This window comes from Strix aluco, chromosome Z, assembly GCF_031877795.1.
Source record: "Strix aluco isolate bStrAlu1 chromosome Z, bStrAlu1.hap1, whole genome shotgun sequence".
In the NCBI taxonomy this organism is placed as follows: domain Eukaryota; kingdom Metazoa; phylum Chordata; class Aves; order Strigiformes; family Strigidae; genus Strix; species Strix aluco.
In genome coordinates this window covers 90278509-90303009 of record NC_133971.1, presented here as the reverse complement: position 1 = coordinate 90303009, position 24501 = coordinate 90278509, and the positions used below count along the sequence as shown (strand labels likewise).

The 24501-nt window shown below is 39.0% G+C and overlaps 1 protein-coding gene across 4 annotated transcripts in view; it reads right to left on the bottom strand.

The window, feature by feature from the left end:
- Window positions 1-208: 208 nt before the first annotated feature.
- The window catches only part of PIK3C3 (phosphatidylinositol 3-kinase catalytic subunit type 3), a 78090-nt gene continuing 53797 nt past the window's right edge, over window positions 209-24501 (bottom strand). For 3 of the 4 annotated variants that reach the window (XM_074812421.1, XM_074812424.1, XM_074812425.1), the window contains 3 exons: window positions 23575-23665; window positions 7271-7396; window positions 209-995 (listed from right to left, as the gene is read on the bottom strand). In XM_074812421.1, the coding sequence (XP_074668522.1) occupies window positions 981-995; window positions 7271-7396; window positions 23575-23665 (232 nt within the window). In that variant the 3' untranslated portion in view covers window positions 209-980. Of the gene's footprint in view, window positions 996-3923; window positions 6812-7270; window positions 7397-23574; window positions 23666-24501 lie in introns of those variants that run through there. The other variant, XM_074812423.1, reaches the window with a different exon arrangement.

Genomic DNA, 24501 nt, shown 5'->3' with positions numbered 1-24501 from the left:
AGAGCTAATTACATTGTTGATCATTCAAAACAGATTCATTATGAACTCAACATGTGGCACAAAAGTCATTTCATGAGTGGCCTTATTCCTGTATCAAGTGAACTGAGAAGTGAAAATCCTTGCAAAAAGCCAAGTTATGAACATAATCCTCTAGTACGCCATGTCTCAGCAGGTAAGATTAAAAAGACAAAACAGAACACCTCAAGACTGCAACAACAAAGAGTTTATTAGAGCCAAGAATATATAATCACTGTACAGAAAACATTCAGAGTTAAAGTGTGAAATACTGAACTGCTCACTGTGCATTCCAGCGGCTGAGCCTGTTAGTGATGATTTAATTGGCTGCCTACAGCTGGCTAACTTATCAGCACTTAAAAACATCTTTCTAAGCAGGGAAGAACTGATTGTCCTTTCTAAACGATAACATTGCCCAAGGTGGGAATAAAAGATCATACGAATTACATTTAAAACTTACTCAAGGAACAAAGTTGATGGGAAGGGAAGAGAGGAGATTGCCATAGTTCCGTGCTTTTTCTGCACCCAAGAACTGCAGCCTCACTGCTGTGACTTTGTACATACTTGTGTTCAGCACAGCAATGACTTCTATTTTTAAATAAGAAAAATCTATTAACACGTACAAGAATTTACCATCAAACCCAGCTTCTTCCAGTTATCTTTGGCTTGAGAGGAAGTTTCTTACTTCAACCTTTGAGGATCAAATGTTTTCAGTGGAAAGAAATGTTATAGCATCTGAGGCTCCAAGGATGGTATAAACAACCATTCTCCTTTAAAAAATGGTTGATTTTAAACCTTCAATGAACAGAGACTCAAAATGCTTCTCCACCTCCTGAGCTCTCAATTCTCCATGCTACCAAACCTGCAGCTTTTGACTTCCAAAACTGTCTGGTGAAGTCCACAGGGGCTTGAGAAAGTATCTTCCTTGAGCATTTGCTTGTTTCCACCACAGGCAGGCAAAAGGCTTATTTTCTCCAATACTAAAAGAAAACAAAACACACATAGCACAGCATTTACTCAACTTGGTTTACTCTCAAAGAACAGAAGTTATGCATAAATCGAACTCTGTTTAAAAACATGTTGAAATGCCTCAAGGCAGGTGATTTTCACAACCCTCCAGGAGAACAAACAGCATGGAAACCAACTCTATCTGCCCCTTGACATAAGCTTTCATCCAATCTACATAATCCTGCTGGCAGATGTTCTTTATTTTATTTTGGCATCCAATAGGAGGAAAATAGAAGCACTACCCTGAGCAAAAGGAACCACAGCTGCATTCTGGGATGCAGCAGCACTGGGACCACAGCCTGGAAATATTCTAAAGCGACGTAGCATTTAGAGCTTAAATTGAGTTTGCTCCTAAGCAGAGAATGGCCAAGCATTAGCACAATTAGCACAACCCCAAACTGTACAGCTACATTTTAGGTGGGACACCCCTCATCCCCCAAGCTTTCACTTTTTAAATTACTGCTTAACACCCCTTCAACTGGAGATTGTTTCTTTCCTCTGCAGAAATAAATAATGTTGCTAAAATGAAAACGACTCTCCAGGGAGAAATGGTTACTTCATTAGTATCAACTAAAATTAGTATGCACTTTTTCTCCTCTTGAGCACTACTGTACAACGCCATTAACTTAATCTAAATGTTAAATTTATTTACTTTTAAGAAAACAGTTTTTTGATAACCATTAAAAAGGAGACAAGTACTACATAAAAAGGTCTGTAAAATATGTGATAATTAGATACATTAGAAACAAAAGACTTCTTAACACAGGTCTGAGTTGAACTCAATTTACAATATTGTTAAAAAACAATACCAAGCTGATGCCAAAATATCTAGACTGCTTTATCCAAGAGCTTTACTTACTACAGAGTGACATATAAAATGCTGATACACAATGGTTACTACAATAACCAACCTTATTAAAAAGCTCTTAACTGCTGCAGTAGACAGCACAGATTCCTTGTAGGCCTATTTTGAAGGCAGTAAGAAAATAAACACCAATAAACAAAAAAACATGCTGAAAATGAAATGAAAAATTGTGTGGCATTAGGCTAACATCTGTTTAAGCATGTGTCATAATACCTGTGTAGTGTTGTTTTTTAATGGTTTTTTTTTAGACAACTTGTATTATTATTAAGAGCAAGGCTATTAACAATTCAGTGCAGCATTATGCGTGAACAAATTCAAAGCTTCAATTGGCCATTGTGTAAGATGACCCCTTTTACAGCAAATTCAATGATGCATTAATTGTTCATTTGTTCAACGATTTACAGACTCCGTGAAGACTCCAACAGCAAATTCTTAAGAGTGCCTCAAACAAAAAGGAGACACAATGATTTTGACTAATGAAGTACTAAATATCACTAAAGTGCCCTATCTCACTTGTAATAGGAAGAGAATAGACATTAATTGCATTTATTTTTGATGGATTTTTTGCTAAGTTTTCAAGAACTTTTATAAACAGAGCTCAGATTCTTAAGACTTGTAACTGCTGATTAATGTGTTACTACTCTTTTTGTATCCTCCTCACACTTATAAGCAGCCAGTATTCTTGCAGCAGGAAGCCTGCAAGCGTGTTTGTAGAACATGAATGAAGGCAGTAATCTGAATTCCAAAACTAGCAGAAGAATCCTGCATCCCATGGAAGCAAGAGATGCCTTAAGCACTTACAAAGCAACACACTGTTGTTTTGATTTTAGGCACTCAATCCAAAAAGTAGAAAGGAAAGCTAAAAGCACATAGGTAGCAAACTCTGCAGCAGTGCATGAGGAGAGTTCAGGGCCTCAGGAAAAAGAGCCCAGAAGTCTCCATGCTGGAATTCAGCATTGGCCAGCTGGAGAGGTATAAAAACCCCAAAAGGAGACAACTGGATCAGGCCTGCGTTAGTGGCTGTCACATCTGCTTATTTGGTATCCAAAATGCAGCACACGCTGTAGGCTTGCTTTTTAACTCCCAGAAATATGAATGGAGGATTCTGTTGGTGCCTGATGCTTAGAACACCGTTCCTGGGAGCTAGAAGCCTGGGGTTCAAATTCTTGGGTGCTTCTAAATATTCTGAACAAACCTGTCCTGTGATTTTAAAAACAGTTGTAAGTGCTGGAGAAAGGTCAAGCAAGAACAAGTCTGAACGGAAAAAGAAAAGGTCACATAAATCAAACCTGTGAACTCTGACTTACTAATACAGCTTCACAAATGCAGTAACAATTATCTGGGAGTCTGGCAGTCACCTAAGCCCAATGAAGTAAAAAGACATATCTTTAAAAAAGTGACTGTCAGTATGTGATTAAAAGAAAGGTTTATACACATATTGGAGGCATTTAAAATTTTAATCTTGAATCTTTGTAATGGCTTGTTTTTTTTGAACCCCATGTCCGACGCTAGGAATTTTTCACTTTGCCTTATGAAATTACATTCTCCATCCTATGATAACAGTAATCCATAATAAATGACAAAAAATTTTGCAACATTTTCATATAATTACACTAATTTTTTTGTATCACGTAAAAGACCACCTTTGTTTAACATACATGCAGATGAAAATGACATTTTTGCTTCTTGCCCTGCACTATAGTGCTGTTCTTCAAAATAAAAAAATTAAGATTGCAGGAAACAACAGATTATTTGGAAGACCTTTAGCAAAATGGGTAGCCATTAAATAGTTCTCCTCAATTTATATCAGCATTTGATCAGTCTTCTGAAGAAAGAATCAATAAAAAACCTGGGATAATGACTGGCTTTTCAGATCAGTTTCATTTTTCCTCTCAATTCCATTTCTTGTCATTGAGTCTAATACTTAAGGCAAACAGTGTAGTATCTTAAATCTCTGATAAACACAAACTATGTCAGATGGTTTTAGGGAAAAAAACATTGTAAATTGAAAGAAGAAATGCTTTTGTGAAAACAGTTTTATTCAACGTGAGGATGAAAACGTTTTATTGTCTTACTGTGGCTTGTAGTAAGACAGCATGCATACATGTGGTTAAACATTTCATTCTCTGTACTAGAGCAAGGGTAGATTCTAAGAATAAAAATAGTGGAGACAATAATTTACTGACACCCAGACCAGTAGCAACAATGAGATAACACGTGAGGGCGGATGGGACCTCTGGAGATCGCTTACTCCAAGCACCATGCTCACGCAGGGTCAAACACAACAGGTTGCTCAGGACATTGTGCTGTTGGATTTTACAATATCTCCACAGATGAAGACTCCACCACCTCTCTGGGAAACACCTGTCCCAGTGTTTTATTACCCTCACGGTAAAAAAAAAAAAGTTCTTTACATTTAGATGAAGTTTCCTGTCTTTCTGTTTGTGCCCGTTGCCTCTTGTTCTGTCACTGGGCACTGCTGAAAAGAATCTGGCTTCACCTTCTTTATTGTCTTCCATCAGGTATTTATATGCACCGCTAAGATCCCCCTGAGCCTTTCTTGTCCAGGCTGAAGAGTCCCAGGTCTCTCAGCCTCTCCTCCTATGACAGATGCTTCAAGTGCTTGATCATCTCCATGGCCCTTTGCTGGACTTGCTCCATGTCTCTCCTGTACTGGGGAGCCCAAAAGGGGCATGGCACTCCAGATACATCTCACACAGTACTGGTAGAGGGAATGATCACCTCCCTCCACCTGCCAGCAACCCTCCAGCTAATGTGGTCAAGGAAGCTGGTGTCCTTCTTTGCCATGAGACCATACTGCTGCACAAAATCATAGAGTGGTTTGAGATGGAAGGGACCTTTAAAGGTCATTTAGTCCAACCCCCCTCCAGTGAGCAGGGACATCTTCAACTACATCAGGTTGCTCAGAGTCCCATCCAGCCTGACCCTGAATGTCTCCAGGGATGAGGCATCTACCACCTCTCTGGGCATCCTGTGTAAGTGTCTCACCATCCTCATTGTAAAAAATTTCTTCCTTATATCCAGTTTAAACCTACAGTCTAAATCTACCCTCTTTTAGTTTAAAACCATTACCCCTCATTCTATCCCTACACCCGCTGATCAAGAGTCCCTCCCCAGCTTTCCTGTAGCCCTTTTAAGCACTGGAAGGCTGCTATAAGGTCTCCCCAGGGACTTCTCCAGGTGAACAACCCCAACTCTCTCTTTCTTCATAGCAGAGATGTTCCATCCCTCTGACGATTTTTGTGGCCCTCCTCTGGACCTGCTCCAACAGTTTCATGCCTTTCCTGAACTAAAGAGTCCAGAGCTAGACACAGCACTACATGTGGAGTCTCCCAAGAGCAGAGTAGAGGGGGAGAATCCCCTCCCTCGACCTGCTGGCCACACTTCTCTTGATGCAGCCCAGGATGCGGTTGGCTATCTGGGCTGCAAGCGCATATTGCCAGCTCACATCCATCTTTCCATCCACCAGTACCTCCAAGTCCTTCTCCGCAGGGCTGCTCTCAATCCCTTCATCCCCCAGCCTGTATCGATACCCGGGGTTGCCCCAACCCAGGTGTAAGACTTTGCACTTGGTCTTGTTGAATACCATGAAGTTGCCATGAGCCAACTTCTCGAGCTTGTCCAGGTCCCTCTGGATGGCATCCCATCCCTCAGGCATGTCAACCGCACCACTCAGCTCGGCATCGCCAGCAAACTCGCAGAACGTGCACTCAATCCCACTGTGTCACTGATGAAGATATTAAAGAGTACTGGTCCCAATATGGGCCCCTGAGGGACACCACTCATCACTGACCTACATCCAGACATTGAGCTGTTGACCACTACTAGTGGTCAGCATTCTGTGCAACTTGTCCACCAGAACCTTCAGGACTTTCTCTGAAAAGGTGCTTCCCACCTCATCACCCGACCCCCTTGCCTATGCTTGTGCAAGGGGTTATTCTGCGCCAGGTGAAGTATTTGGCACTTCGCTTTGATGAACTTCATAAAGTTCCTGCGTGGTCATTTCTCCAGACTGTCAAGGTCCCTGTGAATGGCAGCATGTGCTTCTGGTGTATCAGCTACTCCTCCCAGTTTTGCACTGCCTGCACACTTACTGAGGTTGCACTTCACACCATCATCCAGGTCACTAATGAAGATGTTAAACAATCCTGGCCTCAGTATCTATCCTTGGCATACACCACTAATGACTGGCCTCCAGATGGAGTTTGTGTCACTGATCACAACCTTCTAATCCCAGCACACCGGCCAGCTCCCAATCTACATCAGTATCCAGTTCTCTATATATTGCTCCAGTTTGTTTATGAGGACATTATGGAAGACAATGGCAAAGTCAAGGTAAAGACTACCTAATAGCTCTCACCGAGTTCACAGAGCTAGGCACTTTATCTTAAGCTGCTATCAAGCTGGTCAGGCATGATTACCCTTTTGTAAATCCATGCTGACTACTCCCAATCACCTTGAATCTATTCTGCAGATCCGCAGGTAGCACAGAAGCCATCCCTCCTAATACCAGAAGTGTCAAGGTTCCAGCTGTCACTATCCTGGGAGTCACTATTTCCCAAGTCAATGAGCCCAACATGTTCCTGTTTCTTCTTCAGTGCAGCTGAAGGTTCAGGCTCTTCTGTCTCCAAAGTCTTGGGGAAGATCTGGTCGATCTCCTTCTTGTCAGCCCTGATACTGTGCAGTTTGCCGACCTCTTCCCACAGCTCCTTTACCTGGTGATGCAGACATTCCACCACTGCACACCTCATGCAAGCAAGGAGCCTGATTCCCACTGTCCCAGCCCCATATCAGAAAAACTGCATTATCCCTCAGGACCTCCATCTGTGTTGAGGCCTCTGACACAGGTGACAGCTGTTCACATCACTGCTGGGGACCATGTTCTGGGGTACAACGTCAGCACTGCGGAAGATGTAGATGATGTTATGAGCAGAGTTCCTGCCCCCTTCTGTGAAAGTTGCTGTGTCTGTTAATCATCAAAATAACAAGCTGGAATGCACAGTTAAGGAAGTCTAGCAAAGGTAGGAAAGAAAGGAAGTTTATCTTCACTCATTTACTTTGGGAATGAAAGCTAAGGAAGTTCTGGATCCTTTTCTCAGAACTCCAGCTTTCCAATTTGCAGTTCCTACCCTTGGTAAGACAACCAGTTACTGCCCGCTTAGCATGTTTCCTAAGGTGCTTTAAAAATTACTTGTAGGATCACTAAGAGCTTGCTCTCCAGTCCTGGCAGCGAGGACACACTTTTAATTTGCTGGAAAATGAACTAAAACATCAGAAATAATGATGTTAAGCCTTGAACTTACCACTTATAACCTCTCACCTCACTCAGCTTTTACAGAAACCACCAAGAAGAAATCTCACCTGTGCAAACTTGTGTATCTGCTCCACCACAGCTGCAAAGAGGGCATGGACACTTTCATCAATTAGACTCTGCATATAATGGACAGCTTCTTCATCAGACAGGTCCAAACGAAACTTGTCCTGAACCTGGAAAGGGGGCAGAGATGACAAAAACTAGTTCAACAGTTAAAACATACACTATTCTATATGAAGCATATAGTAGCAGATATAATGATTTCAGTTATGAAAGTTTCTAAGTTACAGCAGAATATCAGAAATTTACAATGTCATGTAAAATGCATATTTTTAACCGTTTCATAAAAGGGAGTATTTAGAAGAGCTAGAAACAGTTCCCTACACTTCAACACCTCAACTAGTAATTTCAAAGCTTGAGAGAGAGGTACAAGAAAAGTACCTGGACAGAAGAGTTTAAACAGAACTAAAATGCTATGAGAAAAAGAGAAAACATGCTATGAGAAAAAGAGAAAAATATTATTCAACTAATCAAGAATGACATGTCACTTGAGAAAAAACATAAAACTTTGCCTGTTAAATACAAAGTTGGAAGAGTCTGGATGATCCTAACCATTTCTGAAAGTATGTAACACTTCCTGATTCTAAACTTATTTTCAGATATCACTCTTTCAGAAACTGTAAGGCAATTAAGTACAGAATACAGAATCAGACGGAGGGGCAAGCAAAACAACCCTGCCAAAACCAACCTTTATATGGCAGGTGAGAATTTCATTAAGTTTTGATTCTATCCACCATCCATGAACAGCTGGTTGGAGACACTGCTACCCCAACAGTGTTTTGTTTTTTTTTTTTGACAGCAACATATTTTAACTGTTGTACCAATAACAGATTTTGCTTAGTACTTGTAATTTGTATATGAAGTAAAAGCTGAATACACTGTAATTAACAACAGCACAACACCTATACTTTCCTATTTCAGCCTTGGCAAAGCCTTGATCCATGAATATTTACAAATATTCAAGGTGCAGTACACGCCTTTCTGTGAATTCCAAGTAATTCCATGGCAATTGTTCATGACTGGTCCAGATGGTAACATCTCACAAGCGCCATTACCACAGACACTCCTTAGGTAATACTCAAAAAACCCTCTATGTAGAACTGGCAAGAGCTTAAACAGATCTTTAGGGGAGGAAAAAAAAAAAAAAATTTTTGCTTTAGAGAAGCCAAGTAAGTTTTGCAGATGTGCCTTACCCCTCACAAGATTTTTGAGAGGCAGATGCATAAATAAGCGTTTTGGATGAGTTGGCCTTGGCCCATTGATCCAGACTGTCCAGATCCCCCTGTAGAGCCTTCCTACCCTCAAGCAGACCAACATTTCCACCCAACTTGGTGTCATCTGCAAACTGACTGAGGGTGCATCCCTTGTCCAGATCACTGATAAAGACTTTAAGAAGAATTGGCCCCAATACTGAGCCCTGTGGAACACCACTTGTGATGAGCCACCAACTGGATTTACTCCAGTCACCACCGCTCTTTGGGCTCAGTCATCCAGCCATCTTTTTTACTCAGTGAAAATACAACCATCCAAGCCATGAGCAGCCAGTTTCTCCAGGAGAATGCTGTGGGAAACAGTGTAAAAGTCTTTACTGAAGTCTAAGGTAGCCAATATCCACAGCCTTTCCTTCATTCACTAAGTGAGTCACCTTGTCATAGGAGATCAGGTTAGTCAAGCAGGACCTGCCTTTCATAAACCCATCCTGACTGGGCCTGACCTCCTGGTTGTCCTGTACCTGCTGCATGATGGCACTCAAGATGATCTGCTCCATAATCTTCCCTGGCACTGAAGTCAGACTGGCAGGCCTGTAGTTCCCCCGATCCTCCTTTTGGCCTTTCCTGTAGATGGGTGTCACATTTGCTAACCTCCAGTCAACTGGGACCTCCTCAGTTAGCCAGGACTGCTGATAAATGATTGAAAGTGGCTCAGTGAGCACTTTCACCAGCTCCCTTGGTACCCTTGGGTGGATCCCATCTGGCCCCATAGACCTGTGTGTGTCTAAGGGGTGTAGCAGGTCACTAACCATTTCCCCTTGGATTATGGGGGCTTCATTCTGCTCCCCATACCTGTCTTCCAGCCAGGGGGTTGGGTACCAAGAGAACAACTGGTCTTACTATTAAAGATTATGGCAAAGAAGGCATCAAGTAGCTCAGACTTCTCCTCATCCTTTGTCACTGTTTCTCTCCTGTGTCCAACGAAGGATGGTGATTCTCCTTAGCCCTCTTTTTTTGCTGCTAATGTATTTATAGAAATTTTTTTTTTATTGTCTTTTACAGCAGTAGTCAGATTAAGTTCTAGTTGGGCTTCGCCCTCCTAATTTTTATCCCTGCATAACCTCACAACACCCTTGTAGTCCTCCTGAGTTGCCTGCCCCTTCTTCCAAAGGTCATAAACTCTCCTTTTTTTCCTGAGTTCCAGCCAAAGCTCTCTGTTCAGCCAGGTCAGTCTTCTTCCCCAGTGGCTTGTCTTTCGGCACACAGGGATGGACTTCTCCTGCGCCTTTAAGATTTCCTTCTTGAAGAAGGTCCAGCCTTCCTGGACTCCTTTGCCCTTCAGGACTGCCTTCCAAGGGACTCTGTCAACCAGGCTTCTAAACAGGACAAAGTCTGCCCTCTGAAACTCCAGGTAGGAGTTCTGCTGACCCCCCCTCCTTATTTCTCCAAGAATGGAGAAAACTATCATTTTGTGATTGCTACACCTAAGACGGCCTCCAACCACCACATCACCCACAAGTCCTTCTCTCTTTGCAAACAACAGGTCCAGCGGGACATCTTCCCTAGTTGGTTCACTCACCAGCTGTGTCTGGAAGCTATCTTCCAGGAACCTCCTAGACTGTTTCCTCTCTGTTGTATCAGATTTCCAGCAGATAAATGGTAAATTGAATGGTAAATCCTCCATGAGAACTGGGGATAGTGACTGTAAGACTTCTCCCAGCTGCTTATAAAATTTTTTGTCTGCCTCTTCATCTTGGTTGGGTGGTCTATAACAGACTCCCACAATGATATCTGAGTTGTTGGCCTTCTCCCTGATTCATACCCATAAACACTCAACCCTATCATCACCATCATTAAGCTCTAGACATCATTAAGGTTTAGACAGTCAAAACACTCCCTAACATACAGGGCTACACCACTGCCTCTCCTTCCTTGCCTTTCCCTTCTGAAGATTTTATAGCCAGCCATTGCAACACTCCAGCAGTGTGAGTCATCCCACCATGTTTCTCTGATGGCAACTATGCCGTAGTTTTCCTGCTGCACAACGGCTTCCAGCTCCTCCTGTTTGTTGCCCATGCTGTGTGCATCAATGTAGGTAAACTTCAGTTGGGCTATTGATCCTGACACCTTTTTGGGGGGAGAAGCCCTAATTCCTATGTGATCATTCTGAGGCACCTCCCTGGTTTCTAACACATCAGTAACCCTTGTGTCTTTGCTGCCACATGGATCTCCATCACCGACCTCCAGAGACGGCAGACCAAAGGACCTCGCTAGTACCCCAGCCCTCAAACATACACGTGCTGCCCCCAGGCTTATCTCTAGTGAGACTAGTTTTACCCCTTTCCCCTTTCAAATCTAGTTTAAAACTCTTTCAATGGGCCTAGATCCTAGAGTTCTCTAATCAATTAAAACCCCGGAGTTTAAAACTACTAGTAACCTTGCAAAGTAGTGCTGATCACAATATGGAAATTACCCACCAAATTCACATTACTTCCAGAAAATTAATTGCTGCCATCTAATTACATGCTTTATTCTCCTAAAGATAAATTTCAAGTGATGTAAGTTCTTGTGGAGACCATCAAATTCATCTACTTCAGTCTCTTGTATAACAAGCTAGGTAAAGTGCTATCAAACAATTTTTGCATCAAATACGTAACCTGTAGTTTATCTGTGAGAATCTCTTTTACAGAGCCTTTATAATGAGACAGAATGCTTTACATCCTAGGCAAATTGTTTCAATGATTAATTGTTCTATTTAATAATTGTGACTTATTTCCTATCTGAATTTGTCCAATTTTCATCTCAAAGAGTTGAGCTCATTAAAACTTTTTACATTAAAGAACTGTCCATCAGAAATCTCTCTCATGTAGGCAAATATCAAACGATGTAAGTTGCTTCTTAACCTTCTCCTGGATATGACTAAGGAGACTGACTGTAAGACAGAATCAAGTCTTTCCTGAACATTTTCCATGCTTCCACTTTTTTTTAAGCATTGACAAAAACGTGAGGCAAATTACTTCAACAATGTTTTTAATAAGGTTGTATTTGTGAGATGATACTATCTTCTCTTCCCATTCTGTATTCTTTCTATGCACCAAGAATACCGCATATACCACCACCCTCTTTATGACAGCAAAATACTCTGAGATTTCAGGTTAGTACTACTCTGCATTCTTTTCAAAGGCAATGTATTCCAAAATAGTGCCCTGCAGGGCTACAATAGCAAGCATAAGTTAACATGCCAAGTATGGAAAGATAACACTGCCTCACTCAAACTACTGTTAAAATTCTGTTGCTGAGATGTTTGAAGCATAAATTGAGTATTTCCTCAACTTCCCCTCAGAAAGAATTTTGATCAATATGAAAGAATAGATTAAGGCAAAAAATTTCAGACTCTCATGGAAGCAAGTACAAGGGAGAGATTTAGAAGACACTTCAGGCTAACATTATAGAATTTTTATCTTCGTAACAAACATGATGAGAAGGAAGTTTATTATCTCCCATAGACATATTAGAAGCTTGACAGCAAATGAAGCACACGGAATCCTACTGAATTTAATGGACTAATCACATGCTTGCAATTATGTACAAGCTTAAATACCTCCTGAAATTAGAGCACAGACTTCTATCAGATCTATTTTCATGCTCACAGAAAATGTGATGTAATGAGAATTGAGCAAAACTGCTAACTGCAGTTTCAAAAAGAAAAAAAAAAATCACTGTAATGCTCTTTTACTCAACTCTAGTAATCAAGCACTTCAGCAACTTTCTAATTTGTTCATAGAACAACAACTCAGAAAGTTTTGCAGTTAGTGATATTAAGGTGCCGCTTCATTCTATGGAATTAATAACTAAACACACTTCCCACAGGATCAAATGCTGCTGAATACTAGACCTTTGCATGAAAGTTTTTCAGCAGTGCAATTAAAACTGACTGCTGCAGCCTAGCCAGGAGGAAACACAGCAAGATGACAAATTACCTCTTGAGATTCAACAGCAGCAACAAGATTAATATACATTGACTTCTAGTTCTTGTAACAAAACCAATACTAATTCTTATTTCAAAGAGTTCCAAAGCAAGCCACGTATTCTAAAAGCCAATAGTTTCTCACAGAGAAGGTGCAACTAGGAAGAGATTTTTGCATGGTGTAAAAAAACAAAAGTGAATTTGGGGGGGTTCAGATTCTGATGAGCTCTGAAGTTATCTCATTCTACACACTTAAGAAGAATGGCCACCACGAAGGCATCAAAAATGTTCTGCCTGAATTATTTACTTAGAGTTCTCACTTTGGCATTTAAGTGAATTGTTCTAGTTTAGTCATTAGTATTTGTCAAAGAGAAAAGAAATACCCTTGATGAATCTGCTTAACTTTTGCTTTGTTTCCAGAAAGTGAAGTTTTAAACCCCTCACTGCATACACACGTTGATTTTAAACATCAGGTCTCAACAAAATTTAAATGTTTAAAGATGAAAAGGTTGGATAAAGAATTAGAGAGTCCATGAAGATACTGACATTAAACTTTCAAGGTTTCAAGTTGTCCACTTCCTATCCCCCTGCACAGTGGATAGTTTAGTAATAAAGCATAAAAGAACAGGATTGCAGTTATCTGAATCTGCATCACTAGAAATTTTATTATACTTCAGTTAAATTTGAAGTGTCCTGTAAGAAAGCTACTGTCAGTTATCATGATGGAGCTTTTATTTTTTAAAACACAAATAAAAATTAAAAGGGGAAGAGGCCAGAAACCATGAGGTACAGTTCAGAAGAATACATGGGAGGCTGTGGGCAAGGGGAGAAGCATTTAAGTATGAATTACTTAGAGCTGAACTGATGAGAACAGAAAAAAGCTGATCATCACTTGCTGCAGAATCACACAGAGGACTGGAACTTAGCAAGGTAAGAAGGCAAAAAAGGAAAAAAAAAATCAAGAGTAAACCCACCAAGAAATAATGCTCTGCACCATGCTTATCCCACCTAAAATTACCAGTTTATCAACTACAGTTGAAACAAACTCAAGAAGACTACAAGAGGAGGAAATGGATACTTAGTGGCTCCCTCACCTTCCAGCACAGTGTGCAAAACCAAGACAATAACAGATGTACTGTTTTGGTGGTGGTTTTTTGTTTTGTTTTCTGTAACTGATATAAATCAAGGTCTTTGCCCATTCCATTACTGCTGCCCCATGCATTGAATTTTTCAGTATCTTAAGAGATTGCATATAAAAGCATTAACTAAAAGATCCTTATTTTTTTTATGCAAAGATGAACTTACACAGCACTTTTAAAACCGATCTTATACAGCATTTTTAATATGGCCTAAAGTTGCATTTACACATTTTATTTATAATCAAATCACAGGTTGCAGATACATTATTATGCTTTCTAGAACAGGTTAAACCTAAGAAGCTGTGGCTGCCCCCTCCCTGGAAGGGTTCAAGGCCAGGTTGGACGGGGCTTTGAGCAACCTGGTCTAGTGGAAGGTGTCCCTGCCCGTGGCAGGGGGGTTGGAACTAGATGATCTTTAAGGCCCCTTCCAGCCCAAACCATTCCATGATTAAGGTGCTAAGACACAGGAAGGTAGAGGGTGAAACAACAAAAACAGTTATCAGATTTGACTATACTTTGCTGAAAAAAACCCAACCAACCAACCCCACCAAAACAAAAAAAAAAAAAACCCAAACACAAACATCCTGTGAGACCCCCAGTCAAAATTAGAATTAACTTCTCTTCTTCTACCTGACAAAACCAAACAAAACACTTCCACCCAAAATCAAGTGGTCACTTCATCCATCTACTGTAAGAAACCCCAGGATCCTATGATGACACAGTCTGATCAAAGCAAAGACTAAATAGAATCCCACATCTTAAATTCTGGGGTAGGTAAAGGAAGTCCCACACCACAAATAATATGGGGAAGTAGAACGTCATGAGAGATAAGACTGCAGTACAGATTAAAATATTTCATGAAAAACACTGATATTTCCCACAAAAAAAAAAAACCCAAACCACAAAAAAACCCAAAAAACCCCCCAAACGAAAACCCCTGTTTTAAAGATATAAAGTTTCAAAACCTATGAACCTCATGTATATTTACATCTGATGTGACATTTCACTTGAAAAAGGGAAGTCATAAAGTTAACCGAGAGGGAAAGAGCATAACATCTACCAGAATAATGGGTACTGTTAACTGCTGGTAAACTCACACTTTATTTTTGCTTGAAGTGTCTTCAAGGAGAACTAAAAAGACTATAGTTTTGAAAATGCTAGCAAATATATTGTATGAAGGTGATTTCAGAGAAAAGTCCCAGTCAGGCCCACAGAACAGTGTACTGTATAAAAATCAGGATGGCAATAAAGAGGAGATAAATACTCAACAAAACCCTAATCATCATATTAAAAATTGCGGTTAAAGGTCTGAGATAATGGCAGGCCTGTGTCTTCATTTAGTTGAATTAAGTTCCAAGTTTACCCTTTTTTGGTATTTCGTATTTTTGGAAGCATGATAGGCATTGGCTTGAGAACAGCACTAGTGCAGGTAAGTGCACTGCACTGCAAATTTCCAGGAGTTTCACTTATGTGTTTTGCTCCTTAACCACAAGACTGCCCTTTCCCTCTTACCAAAGAGCAGAGTTGTACGGATTTTTTTTTTTTGTCCTCAAGTTTGACCAGCATAGTCCAGTTAGCCTTGTATTAAACTCAGAATTTTTTCTTTTTTACTAGCAAGTATCTTCTCACTGTTAAAACATTACCTAAAATGGATTAGGTACTTAAGGCTCAAGATTAAGACAAACTGTAGAAATTCTTCAGAATATTTTATAAACTTCAGGGTAGTATCCAGATCTCCACCTCATGAACATTTGTAGCTATGTTTTTCCTAAGTACTGAAGAAGGTAGTAATGCATTTTGAGGTAACATATCACACGTACATATGAGAACCATTTTTCAATCCTATCTTCAGACAAATTGCAAGTCAGCCATTCTGAAGACTGGTGGCTGCTCTAGTATTTATTCTTTCAGCAATATTAAGCAGCACTGCTTGTCTTTTCTATGAGTACTACATTGCTTAAACTTAAGAGAAACTTCAGTGTCCTTTTTCATTGGGTCATAATATGAATTGGATATAAGCACCCTGACTACTATTAAAACTTCAGATAAAAATGAATTGATAGCCAAAAAAGAAAACAACAAAATTTAGTGGTGTTTTCATGATTATTTCTACTCTTTTGCCTTTCAATAGTTACCAACAGTCAGCACCCAACATTCATGCAGCAGAAACTGGCATTAAATGTTTGGCTTAACTCTTATCACATTTCATATTCAACAAAACTTTCTTGCTTTCCCTGTTGCAGGCAGTCCAAACAACTCACACTACAAACTATTTGGATGCTGTATTTGCATGAACAATTTAATTTGAAAGACTATTCCAACAATAGCTTTTGTTTTCAAGGCTTCGATTTGAACAAACTGCAGTTTCTAAACAAGCCTGTGTAGGCTTCTTTTTTTTTTTTTTTTTAAACAGAAGCCAGTAAAGATGTTAGTGAACATCTCTAAATTGAACTTCCATGAAAATCTGCTGTTGCAGTACACGAAGATGATACTGTTCCAGCTCACAATTTCATCATATTGGCCAAAAACTTTTAATCACATACACAGCATGTGTTCTCACACCTGTTCCTATGTTGTGACGTCTATTCCATTTTTTAGTTTAAAATGAATTAATATACATGCAAAATCAACAGCCTAGAAATAGAAAAGCTTGGTGTGCAGCTGCAGTGTCACTACCCAAGCAGACAGAAAGATGAACTTCTGCCTAGGCAAAATAAGCTCCATGTCACTTTCACAAAGAATAAACCCCAGAGCAGCAGGCAAATATAAATCCTGAAACAAACAGACCTTAACCAAGCAAAACCGAGTTTATTTCTTCTACAAAAGTAAATTTCCTCTTGGCATTAATAAATTTTAAAAATGTTTCCAAGCTTCACCTTTTAACAAATACTCACATTTTCAGTCAGGTGAAAAGGGACAGATATCCACTGCCTAAAAAAGACATGTCAAGCACCAAATTAGAAGACCTTTCTGTTTTACTAATTTGTGAACTCAACTCTCAATTATCCATTGACTCACTCCTGTGGAGGAGAGAGGAGGGGGAAAGAGCACAGGGAGTTTTACTACAATCAAGATGAAGAAACTGGCAAGATTAGCTCAGGCTTAGAAACAAGCTAGCTCAGAAACTCTTTCTGTACCTCAAGTCACATTGTATCGTTGCTTCAGCTTTTATACCTGTAGAATAAAAAAAATCATTTTACATGTTTAATGTAAAAGGAACAAAACATGTTTGCTCTCTCTTGTTGATAGTTTCAAAATAATTATAGAACTCATGTTCTTATCAAGGGAGATGAGACTTAGTCAATGTTTGCATAGACTTGGAAACACAGAGGGTGATCTCACTATTACACTCTGTAGGAAGAAAACTCCACGCTCATTTTAGCCTCTTCTGTGTATGGCACTATCAAAACTGAACAGGGCTACTTTCACAAACAGCGTTACCTACTGCTTGCTGGAAGCCGGGTATTTGTGTGCCCAATAACCTTGCTTGTAAATAAAACAATTGCCACATCTTTGCAGCACCTTCTTTAATCAATGGCCATCTGAAACACAGCTCAGTCAATTAGGGCACTGTCCTTTAATGCCTGCTGAGTTCTTTGTGCAATGATGAATCACTGGTCCCTCATGTTTTCTAATTTAAAGGTCAGATTTGCTATGAAGGACAGATAGAAACCATCTGGCTTTCCTGTAGAAAAATCAAAAGCTTTTTTTGTTAGGAGGTGACAATGCTGAATACATTAGCTACAACTGAAGAGTGATCGTCTCCCTCTTCCTTATGCAAAACTGGCTATATAATTGACTCCAGATTTTAAGTCATTAATACCTAAATTTATAGCACCGGCTAATTTGAAAAAGACCCAACAGTTAGCAATTAGTGTTGCAGCTGTACTGGAAATGAAAAAGCAAGTAGCACTGGCAGAAAAAGGTGTGTGTGGGGAAATCTTCATTGTATTATCAGTTATGCATTGATAACTCAACATAGAGATTTCAGCCCATTGTTTATCCTGAAAACTGAGAAGTGGAAAAGCATAAGAAAAGAGTAGAAAATTTAAAGGCAATTACCTCAGAGGCCACAGAAAGGGACAGGCAAACTAGGGAGAATATTCTGCTACTTTTCAATTTAATTTCATTTTGTGACATTTTGGAGCCAAAGCAGGTTTTCAGAAAAGCCTAAATCAGAGGGTGGCAGTAGGAGATAGTCATGAACCATGAGGTGAAGACACCAGACTGACAGTTTTCTTTATAAATAGTATGGAGAGGACAAAAGGAGATGAAAGGATCAAAAAGACAACTAATTTTAAGCTCTGCAGCTGCTTTTTCTTGGTCAAAAATTGTCTGTCGTTTTACTATTAAACAAAACACTAGGAATTTGAAGAGGGTTCCTATGGTTTTGAGGATGGGGACAATTTTGTGTAGTTCATAATCACTGTTTTCTGGGATTTTCTATGGGGAAAAGTGGTGATCAAAAGTGGAATGAGGGAAGTGAGTCACTAAAACCTTTTCTTATAATTGAAAGGTACTAGCAAATTTATCTAGTGATATTAGGTATACACACTGAAAGTGGATAGCTAGTTGAAAACACATTCTTCCATACACTCTCAAAGAACAGTTGTGAAACTTCAAACAGAGCTTTTGTTTGTTTTCAGGCCAACTCTGACTCACTCATTTTCAGCCCAATTTTAGGTGTGAGAATGCATCATTAAAGTCAGCACTGATTTAATTTCTGAAAACAAATGTTATGTAAAGCCAGTCAGAAGATGCTGTCAAATTTTGGTACGTTCTAAATCCACATCTCCAGTTGAAGTCATTGGGAGCGTCTGGTTCTTTTCACACTAACAGGAAGGAAATACCCACATTGTTGTCTTTCTCTGGTAAGTAAAATCAGTCTGAGTACAGCTTGCTCTCTTTTGAACAAGAGTAATGTGAAAGTACCTTCACTGATGACAGGAACGAGCACCCAGCTCTGCTTACACCATCCTGTCCCATAAACCATGTCAAACAGGTGTAATATATGCTTATTAAACAGAAAGTTGTACGTGACACAAGCTGCTGTTCTAATTTTACCTTCACTCAATACATACTTCTCCCAAGACATTTCACAACTATTGGACAGAAATGACACCTGGACAATATGCTTTCAGTTACATTTTAAGCTTGATTATACAATTACGTTCTGCAGTTAGCTCCTTGGGATGTCACATTGTTACTGGGAGGTAAATGACATATTGGAAAAACAGTGTCCAACTATAAAGATCCTGCCTTTCCTTTTGTTCCTCAGATTAGCAATAATATTTAAGAGTGCTTTCTGCACTCGTTTTTCTAAAAGGTCTTATATAACATACCAGTCTGAAATTATTTAAAAAAAAAAAAAAAAAAAAAAAAAAAAATCACAATTCAAATCATCCAGTGCCTCACTGAAGAGGACACGTTCCACACAGTAGTTTCTTTCATGATCTTACTTTGCTTCCTTATTTGTCTGAGCATAAGAGAGTCCAAGGACTGCTGACTTCAAACCACCTTTTCTAACTAGACTAACTAGCAAGCATCCTGTTATAATACATGCATATCTCACAGGAAGTGACAAAAGCAAGCACAAGAAATCAAGCCATACAATATGACAGTAGTAATCTTTATATCAATTTGTTTTATTCTAGACATCATTATCATATATTATATGTAAATTTTGTAAACATATACATATTCTAAATAAAAATAAAAGTTAAACCCTCATTCTGGCTCTAAAACCTCAGTAGATTACTTTCTGAATGTTTAGAAAAGGGGAACACCAAAAATATTTCCAAAGGGGGCTTTACTCACTAGCATGTTTTTACATCTTACGTATTTCTCACTGAAACATAATACTCCCTTCAGTAAGCACTCCTTTGTTTAAAAACAAGCAATTTTTTTCTACTATATAATCTTCCTTGTAACTATAAACTAGTATTCTGATTTATCACAAAATTTAAAGGTAACCTGTCTAGTTACCTCAGTGACTTGACAATTCAGCTTGCCTGTGCTTGCCTCACTGGCTCACCAGCTCCCTAAAGCAAAAATGAGGGCACTACAAAACAGAGAATGAGGATCCCTACAGCACCAATAAGAAAAACGCTGTCTATGAACTTCTACCTACGCTATTAAGCACGATCTCTTCTTAGATACAGAAACATTTGTAAATCTCCATCTTTGTCTTCTGTAAAGCGGTATCACAGTTGAAACGGCTATTGACTCGACTCACACATCAAAGGTAATTTAATTTTGCAGGTCAGTCCAAAATGGATCTTTAACTAATTTAAGTCTGTTGAAATACACATGGATTTTTTGTTTAAAGCTTTAAGAAAAATATAAAAATCAATTGAGATGCTGAAAGCATTTATTCAATTTTCCTACAAGGTACAGTATTATCTTGTTAAATGACTGAACAAACTTGCCACTCAGCCCAAGAGATACAAGACACCTTGTTCTTTATTAGTACTAACAAAGCTCATAACTGAATTAATACCCAAAAGAAATTTTCCAACACATTATTTAAAAAACCCGATGCCCTATTCTTCACCATTCTATAATGGGTTAAGATGATTCTGATCCTAGCCCATTTACAGCTGATTTGCTGTTTTTTTTAAAAGCAAAGAAGTAAAACCAAAAATTGAGAACTAAAGAAAACAATTAGTGTCATAGGAGCTTTGAACATATCCATATGAATGTAGTAGATCATAATGTCAAGAACTGGTTTATGGAAGGGTTCTCTGTTCACCTACTCTTTAGGGATCCCATTATGATGTATTATTTTTGCACAAATTCTAGAAGTATATCCAAAGGGTAATTTTTGAACCATAAAGGACCAAACCTGAACAGTTAACAGGAGTTAAAAACAGATGAGCTGCCAGAAAAAAGAGTTTATGTAAAACAACAATACTTTGTGAAGGGCTGAAAAGTCCATGAACTACAAATAAAACATTTATGAACAAGCTAAATACCTTACTGTGTGGGTTTTGGTTTGTTTGTTTTAACAGAACAAGCACACTCTAAATGAACTTACAGAACTTGGAAAAGTAAAATCTTTCCCTCTCAAAACATCTGAAAATGTGTGATATGCAGTCCTTATCAGAAATACTTGCCTTACTGGTTCATTTCTAGCTCTTTTCACATTTTAAAGCCTCTGTGAATAGACAGACTTGAACCTACCATGAGAGTAAAAGTCACAGTTCACCAAGCTGCAGCACTGTCAGAGCTCAGTATCTCAGTAACTAATTGCTGCATTTGATCTAACAGTGATCTGTCCTAGAGCAACCAAGCTTATGTTATTTTCATGCAAAGGTAGCACTACTGTATTTTGTAAGGGAATTTAGAAAGAACCACGTTGATCTAATTCATAGCTCTTAGAACTTCCTTTTAGATTTTGCTTCCTTCCATGATCTCCAATCAGATACGATACAATCATGCTTTACATCTTAATTTTTAACTACTGTACATCAGTCAATTGTAACATACTTGGCAGCTGTAGAAGAAACTTCCTGGCCTTCAATTCTTTATGTCAATTTGCTATTTCAAGAAAATTATATGAGAAATTTATACAGAGTAAGAGTTTTAGAAGTGTCTGAAATACTTACATGTTGCTACATTAAGACAAACCTTTACAAATATTTTACAGAATCTGACATCCTATTAATTACAGAAAGTAATACACCCCTGGACAGCACTTCTACAGAGTTCACTAATATAAAACACAATACCAAGATACCAGTAAGAAACAAGGATATTGCCATGTTAATTGGCAGTGAACACAGGGAGACTCCATTAAATAAACATCAGGGCTTACGAGAGAGCATTCAAGGCAATCACAGAATCATTCAGGTTGGAAAAGACCCTTGGGATCATCGAGTCCAACCATCAGCCCTACTCTACAAAGTTCTCCCCTACACCACATCCCCCAACATATCATCTAAATGGCCCTTAAACACATCCAGGGATGGTGACTCCACCCCCCTCCCTGGGCAGCCTATTCCACTGTCTAAACACTCTTTCTGTGAAACATTTTTTCCTCATGTCCAGTCTGAACCTCCCCTGTTGGAGTTTAAAGCCATCCCCTCTTGTTCTGTCACTAATCACCTGTGAGAAGAGACCAGCACCAACCTCTCTACAATGTCCTTTCAGGGAGTTGTAGAGAGTGATGAGGTCTCCCCTCAGCCTTCTCCTCCTCAAGTTAAACAGTCCCAGCTCCTTCAATCTCTCCTCATAGGATTTATCCTCCAGGCCCTTCACTACCTTCGATGCCCTCCTCTGCACTCGCTCCAGCACCTCGAGATCTCTCTCACATTGAGATGCCCAACGAACACTATCATGTTAAGTGACAGTGAACACTGGGCAGAGATGAGTAAGATTAAAATACATATCCAGACTCAAACTTATTGCTGCAAACATGAAAGAACCAGCACTTCTGGAATTCAGAGAAATCATCAGTTTGATCTCTGGATGACTATTTCAGTCAATGACAAACTTTCCAATATTAGCCCTTGCACTACTTGTAGATACATATTTCAATTTCTCCCAGTATTTATTGTGCATCTGTTTGTAGACTTTACAATCTAAAAGGTTTTCTCCTCCTTAGGACATCATGAAAGAAAAAAAAAAGTACTTCTCCCCATTTTTCCAATAGGTAGCCAGAACCAAACATGTCGTCTTTATAAAGATGAAATTCACAGACATGTTGCAAGCATACGGTTAGGAAAGTCTCTTCCTTCAAAAGGTCTCTCTACTAAATGCAGTTACTTCCAGAACTTGGTAGGTATTGAACCATTTTGGTTTTCTACTTCAAGACTATCTTCCACATTTTATGTGAGTAATCTACTCAATCTTTGCAGGGCACCTAGGGACAGAGGTGAGGTTCAAATATTGATATGGAAAAAGAATTAGCTGTCAGTTGCTCAGGGAAACAATCAAGTGGAGGGAGGGCTGTCATCTTTACCACAAAATACAGCACTTCTGTATAGCTCAGCCCTCCTTGAAATGAAACTGAATAGCTACAGGAACTCTTTGTATCTATTTGAAACCAAGAAACTCTGAACAGAAATACTCCAGTTCTTGCAGGTGAAAGGAAAACCTTGGAGTCACAATTTAGTTTTCTTTTAGGCAGTTGTATTAGAAGATTAAATACTAATTTAAAGATTCTGAATCTCTGCTTTCATAGCTTATTGAAAACACTGAAGAACAGCCTATTTTAGAGACAAACCACTGCTCAAATAAAGATTATACTGAACTGTTTTCCACTGGATACACAGGCTCCACAAAGTCTTTTGTGGAATTAAAACAGATAGCCCTTCACTATAAATCAGGTTATAAAAGAGTCAACATTTGCCTAAAATGTAAGTGTAATGAAATCTAGAGGAACAGTTATCCGGTGTTTTTAACGTCAACTGTTGTTGAAACATCAAATGGAGAAGAATGATTCAGGCTGGTGCAAAGGGACAAAGTTAGAATTATGGGACACAAGTTCGTTTTCACAGTAAACAAAAATTTCTTGGCTATGGAAGATATACCAGTCTACTAGTTTTAAATCTTCAGCAGACTGGCTGTGTATCTACCAGTAAACTGGTTTTATAAAACTGTCCATGACTTACAGGATTCTAGACTAGACAAAACAATCTTTCATGATATAGACAGTGCTGATTGCTTCACTCATCAAAAGTTTCATCAGGTGGGATCAGTGTTCTTAGCAGAATGGAACAGAGTGCTACAGCAGACTGTGCACTACTGCATGGATGATAAAGAGCAGCTCTGCATTTACAGACACATGTGCTAAGTGATCTCAAAAGTATATTCTCCTGTCTTTAACTTCAATGACTTCAGAAATTGTGCAAAACTTATAAAACAGGAGCAAGTATTTTCAGGTCAGTTACAAATAAGTCACCATGACTGACTGAAAGTTTCATTACCTGATGGCTTGGGATACTGAAAGACAAGGAAAGCTTTCCAGTTACCTTTTTTACAGTCTTGTCAGGTTCAAGAGCAATATCTGGAATGTTGGCATCCACCATGAGGGAAAATAAGTTCAAGATCAAGTTGGAATACCTAAGCAGAAGAGCAAATTAGGTAAAACACTTTGTAAATTGTACAGAAGACATTCTGTAAACAGCTTCATTTAAGAACACATCACCATCTTAGTGTGAATTGGTAATGCTTCAGAGAAGATGCATTCATAACACTTCAGTTGAACACATTTATGTTAAAAGCATAAGATACCTGATATTAGCAGTGAAAGTTTAATCTGCAAACTGTCTCAAACTGCCAAAACTAAACAGACTGCTCTGGTTTTGTTGTAATTTTCTAAAAATTGTCAGAACATTTATTCAGATACACATCAAATATAAACTGTGGTTTCATATATTGTAAGATTCAGTGCCATTTTCTACCTCTAGTAGGACAAACATATGCTAGAATACTGATTCAAAGGTTATTTTTTATTAAAAAGGATATCGGTGATACAGCAGCATTATATAAATTAGCATTCAAACAGCTGAGGTCTTCACAATTACAAGAAATTATTTTTCAAGTTGCTTCAAGGGCTCTTGCCATAAGAAGGTGAATATAAGTGATTTAACCAGATCCAAGTCTGCAGTTGCTCAGTTAAGCTGCAGTAACATTGGTAGGCATGCTACACTTACAAAGTATAAATGTCATTTATAACCATTAAAAAAGACACGACAGAGTATAGTTTTCAGTTTTAATGTGGCGTTGGAAGTACTCACGAATCTTTGCAAGAACACCATTTTGCCCTTGCAGGAAATTAGCTGTACGTTGCTTTTTGAAAGGATAATTTTCAAGCTGTTCAACATAAACTGAAACTTCCCTTCCTCTGTAAAGAGATCTAGTCCCCTTTCAGAGACAAAGTACATAACTGACTTCAA